The sequence below is a fragment of the Gobio gobio genome (assembly GCF_949357685.1).
Source record: "Gobio gobio genome assembly, chromosome: 2".
Classification (NCBI taxonomy): domain Eukaryota; kingdom Metazoa; phylum Chordata; class Actinopteri; order Cypriniformes; family Gobionidae; genus Gobio; species Gobio gobio.
Genome location: NC_137098.1, coordinates 875645 through 880644, shown reverse-complemented (window position 1 = coordinate 880644; position 5000 = coordinate 875645). Strand labels below are relative to the sequence as shown.

The 5000-nt window shown below is 26.3% G+C and overlaps 1 protein-coding gene across 2 annotated transcripts in view; it reads right to left on the bottom strand.

Moving 5' to 3' along the window:
• Positions 1–80: 80 nt before the first annotated feature.
• sdr16c5b (short chain dehydrogenase/reductase family 16C, member 5b) overlaps positions 81–5000 on the bottom strand; it is a 31955-nt gene continuing 27035 nt past the window's right edge. Inside the window, exon 6 of one of the 2 annotated variants that reach the window (XM_079805547.1) lies at positions 81–1355. In XM_079805547.1, coding sequence (XP_079661673.1) covers positions 1259–1355 — 97 coding nt within the window. In that variant the 3' untranslated portion in view covers positions 81–1258. The remainder of the gene's footprint in view (positions 1356–5000) is intronic. The other variant, XM_079805548.1, reaches the window with a different exon arrangement.

Sequence of the window (5000 nt, the reverse complement as noted above, 5' to 3'; positions counted from 1 at the left end):
ACTATTTTTACTTAAGTAAAAGTACAGAAGTACTTGCTTTTAAAAGTACTTAAGTATCAAAAGTAAATTTCCTTTTTTATGTCAATGCATTATTTTATTATTGTTGTATAAATGCACGCTATGCCATGGTGGGTTAAGCCAGTCTGTGATGCTCCATACGACCACCTTGAACTAATTTAAATACTTAAAAAGTTACAAAGCTTTTTACAAAGCTGCTGTCACTTTAAGGCAGAATGCACAAATCCTACACACTGATACACATCCGATATTCCCCCAACTGTTTACGTTCACTTAAGACATAATCAACTTTGTTTACGTGAATACTTTCCAAAATGAAAATGTTGACATTTTGTGTGTATTTGTCTGATTAAGTGTGAAAAAACACACAAAAGAAAGCTCTATTCATTACTCATGCTCATTTCAGAGGCACAAAAACCAGACTGAACTGAGCTCGTTCATCAGGCTTTTTCAGATTCATCCATATGTCTATGCTTCTCTTTCTCCCAGACACTTACATTCAGCAAAAAAAAAAACTTTTAAAGAAGAAAAAAAATCATCCACTGACTTGCAAAGCTGCTACAGAAACGACTTTTGACTTTGAGGACCTTGATAGAAATGTAGTGGAGTAAAAAGTACGATATTTGTCTTTCAAATGTAGTGAAGTTAAAGTAAAAGCTTCCCTAAAAAATAATACTTCAGTAAAGTACAGATACTCAAAAAGTGTACTTAAGTACAGGACTCAAGTAAATGTACTTAATTACAGTCCACCTCTGCAGTAAACCAGCTCACACCACTGAACATGAGTCTAATATGAGCTTTTATGAAGAGATGGCCAATCAGAGCAGAGAGACTTTAACTCTTCCTTTTATTAAACGTGTCATTAAATGCCTACACATGTATAAACTGATCCGAGATCAGGGGAAGTCAAACATAGATACAGGTTTATGGGTTCACAGAGAAAATAAATTGTTTATGACGTAATGAAGCCTTGTTTACTGAATGCTTCAGTGATTAAAAAAGCTAACAATATTATACATATATAATACAGTCATGTTTATTAGTAAGAGCCGTAATAACTCATCCTTCATTATTATCAGTCAGTGGTTGAGTAAATGATTAAACACAGAATCTCAGCTGTCAGTCCTTCTTCTTCTTCAGGGTAAAACACACACGCTTCACTGTCATGTGTCGAACTCAAGTGCTGATGTGAGAAGTGCTGATCGTCACAGTATCGCTCATCCTCCTCTAATGCTGCACATTAATTGCTCTTTTTCCCGTGACCTTTGAACTTTGCCATGAAGTTGAACGCTCCCAGATATTCCCCCAGCAGAACGCCGAGTTTAGTGGGTAGAAAACTGTGACAGAGAAAGAACAGTTATAAACACACACACACACACACACACACCAGACGGATTTCATCTCTTAATTAGACAGATTTCTGCTTCACTGCGGATCGTTTGATATATCACTGTCACAATGTTGCAGTTCATCATTTGCATAAACAGATCTAAATGTGTTACAATTAAGGCTGTCGGTTTAACACGCTCATTTGGTGCAATTAATTGAGAACAAAAGACATGTAATGATTATTAACTTGAACATTACTTAAGTATAATTCATAAAATATACCTGAACATTTCCTAAGTATACTTAATTAAATATACCTGAACATTTCTTAAGTATACTTCATTAACATTACTTAAGTATACTTAATTAAATATACCTGAACATTTCTTAAGTATACTTCATTAACATTACTTAAGTATACTTCATTAAATATACCTGAACATTTCCTAAGTATACTTCATTAAATATACCTGAACACTTCTTAAATAAACTTCATTAACATTACTTAAGTATACTTCATTAAATATACCTGAACATTTCCTAAGTATACTTAATTAAATATACCTGAACACTTCTTAAATAAACTTCATTAACATTACTTAAGTATACTTCATTAAATATACCTGAACATTTCCTAAGTATACTTAATTAAATATACCTGAACACTTCTTAAGTAAACTTCATTAACATTACTTAAGTATACTTCATAAAAAAACCTGAACATTTCTTAATTATACTTCATAAAATATACCTGAACATTACTTAAGTATACTTCATTAAATATACTTGAACATTTCCTAAGTATACTTCATAAAATATACTTGAACATAACTTAAGTATTCTTCATAAAATATACTTGAACATTACTTAAAAATACTTCATTAAATATACCTGAACATAACTTAAGTATACTTCATAAAATATACTTGAACATTACTTAAGTATACTTCATAAAATATACCTGAACATAACTTAAGTATACTACATAAAATATACTTGAACATTACTTAAGTATACTTCATAAAATATACATGAAAATTACTTAAGTATACTTCATAAAATATACCTGAACATTACTTAAGTATACTTCATAAAATATACTTGAACATTTCCTAAGTATACTTCATAAAATATACTTGAACATAACTTAAGTATTCTTCATAAAATATACTTGAACATTACTTAAAAATACTTCATTAAATATACCTGAACATAACTTAAGTATACTTCATAAAATATACTTGAACATGACTTAAAAATACTTCATTAAATATACCTGAACATAACTTAAGTATTCTTCATAAAATATACTTGAACATTACTTAAAAATACTTCATTAAATATACCTGAACATAACTTAAGTATACTTCATAAAATATACTTGAACATTACTTAAGTATACTTCATAAAATATACCTGAACATTACTTAAGTATACTTCATAAAATATACCTGAACATTACTTAATTATACTTCATAAAATATACCTGAACATTACTTAAGTATACTTCATAAAATATACTTGAACATTACTTAAGTATACTTCACAAAATATACCTGAATATTACTTATGTATACTTCATAAAATATACCTGAACATTACTTAAGTATACTTCACAAAATATACTTGAACATTACTTAAGTATACTTCATAAAATATACCTGAACATTACTTAAGTATACTTCACAAAATATACCTGAATATTACTTAAGTATACTTCATAAAATATACCTGAACATTACTTAAGTATACTTCACAAAATATACTTGAACATTACTTAAGTATACTTCATAAAATATACCTGAACATTACTTAAGTATACTTCATAAAATATACTTGAACATTACTTAAGTATACTTCATAAAATATACTTGAACATTACTTAAGTATACTTCATAAAATATACCTGAACATGACTTAAGTATACTTCATAAAATATACTTGAACATGACTTAAAAATACTTCATAAAATATACCTGAACATTACTTAAGTATACTTCATAAAATATACCTGAACATTACTTAAGTATACTTCATAAAATATACCTGAACATTACTTAAGTATACTTCATAAAATATACCTGAACATTACTTAAGTATACTTCACAAAATATACTTGAACATTACTTAAATATACTTCATAAAATATACTTGAACGTTACTTAAGTATACTTCATTAAATATACCTGAACATTTCCTAAGTATACTTCATAAAATATACCTGAACATGACTTAAGTATACTTCATAAAATATACTTGAACATTACTTAAGTATACTTCATAAAATATACTTGAACATTACTTAAGTATACTTCACAAAATATACCTGAACATTACTTAAGTATACTTCATAAAATATACCTGAACATTACTTAAGTATACTTCATAAAATATACCTGAACATTACTTAAGTATACTTCACAAAATATACTTGAACATTACTTAAATATACTTCATAAAATATACTTGAACGTTACTTAAGTATACTTCATTAAATATACCTGAACATTTCCTAAGTATACTTCATAAAATATACCTGAACATGACTTAAGTATACTTCATAAAATATACTTGAACATTACTTAAGTATACTTCATAAAATATACTTGAACATTACTTAAGTATACTTCACAAAATATACCTGAACATTACTTAAGTATACTTCATAAAATATACCTGAACATGACTTAAGTATACTTCATAAAATATACTTGAACATTACTTAAGTATACTTCATAAAATATACTTGAACATTACTTAAGTATACTTCACAAAATATACCTGAACATTACTTAAGTATACTTCATAAAATATACCTGAACATTACTAAAGTATACTTCACAAAATATACCTGAACATTACTTAACTATACTTAATAAAATATACCTGAACATTACTTAAGTATACTTCATAAAATATACCTGAACATTACTTAACTATACTTAATAAAATATACCTGAACATTACTTAAGTATACTTCATAAAATATACTTTAACATTACTTAAGTATACTTCATAAAATATACTTGAACATTACTTAAGTATACTTCATAAAATATACTTGAACATTACTTAAGTATACTTCATAAAATATACTTGAACATTACTTAAGTATACTTCATTAAATATACCTGAACATTTCCTAAGTATACTTCATAAAATATACTTGAACATTACTTAAGTATACTTCATAAAATATACCTGAACATTACTTAAGTATACTTCATAAAATATACTTGAACATTACTTAAGTATACTTCATAAAATATATACTTGAACATTACTTAAGTATAGTTCATAAAATATACTTGAACATTACTTAAATATACTTCATAAAATATACTTGAACATTACTTAAGTATACTTCACAAAATATACCTGAACAATACTTAAGTATACTTCATAAAATATACCTGAACATTACTTAAGTATACTTCATAAAATATACTTGAACATTACTTAAGTATACTTCATAAAATATACCTGAATATTACTTAAGTATACTTCATAAAATATACCTGAACATTACTTAAGTATACTTCATAAAATATACCTGAACATTACTTAAGTATACTTCATAAAATATACCTGAACATTACTTAAGTATACTTCATAAAATATACCTGAACATTACTTAAGTATACCTTATAAAA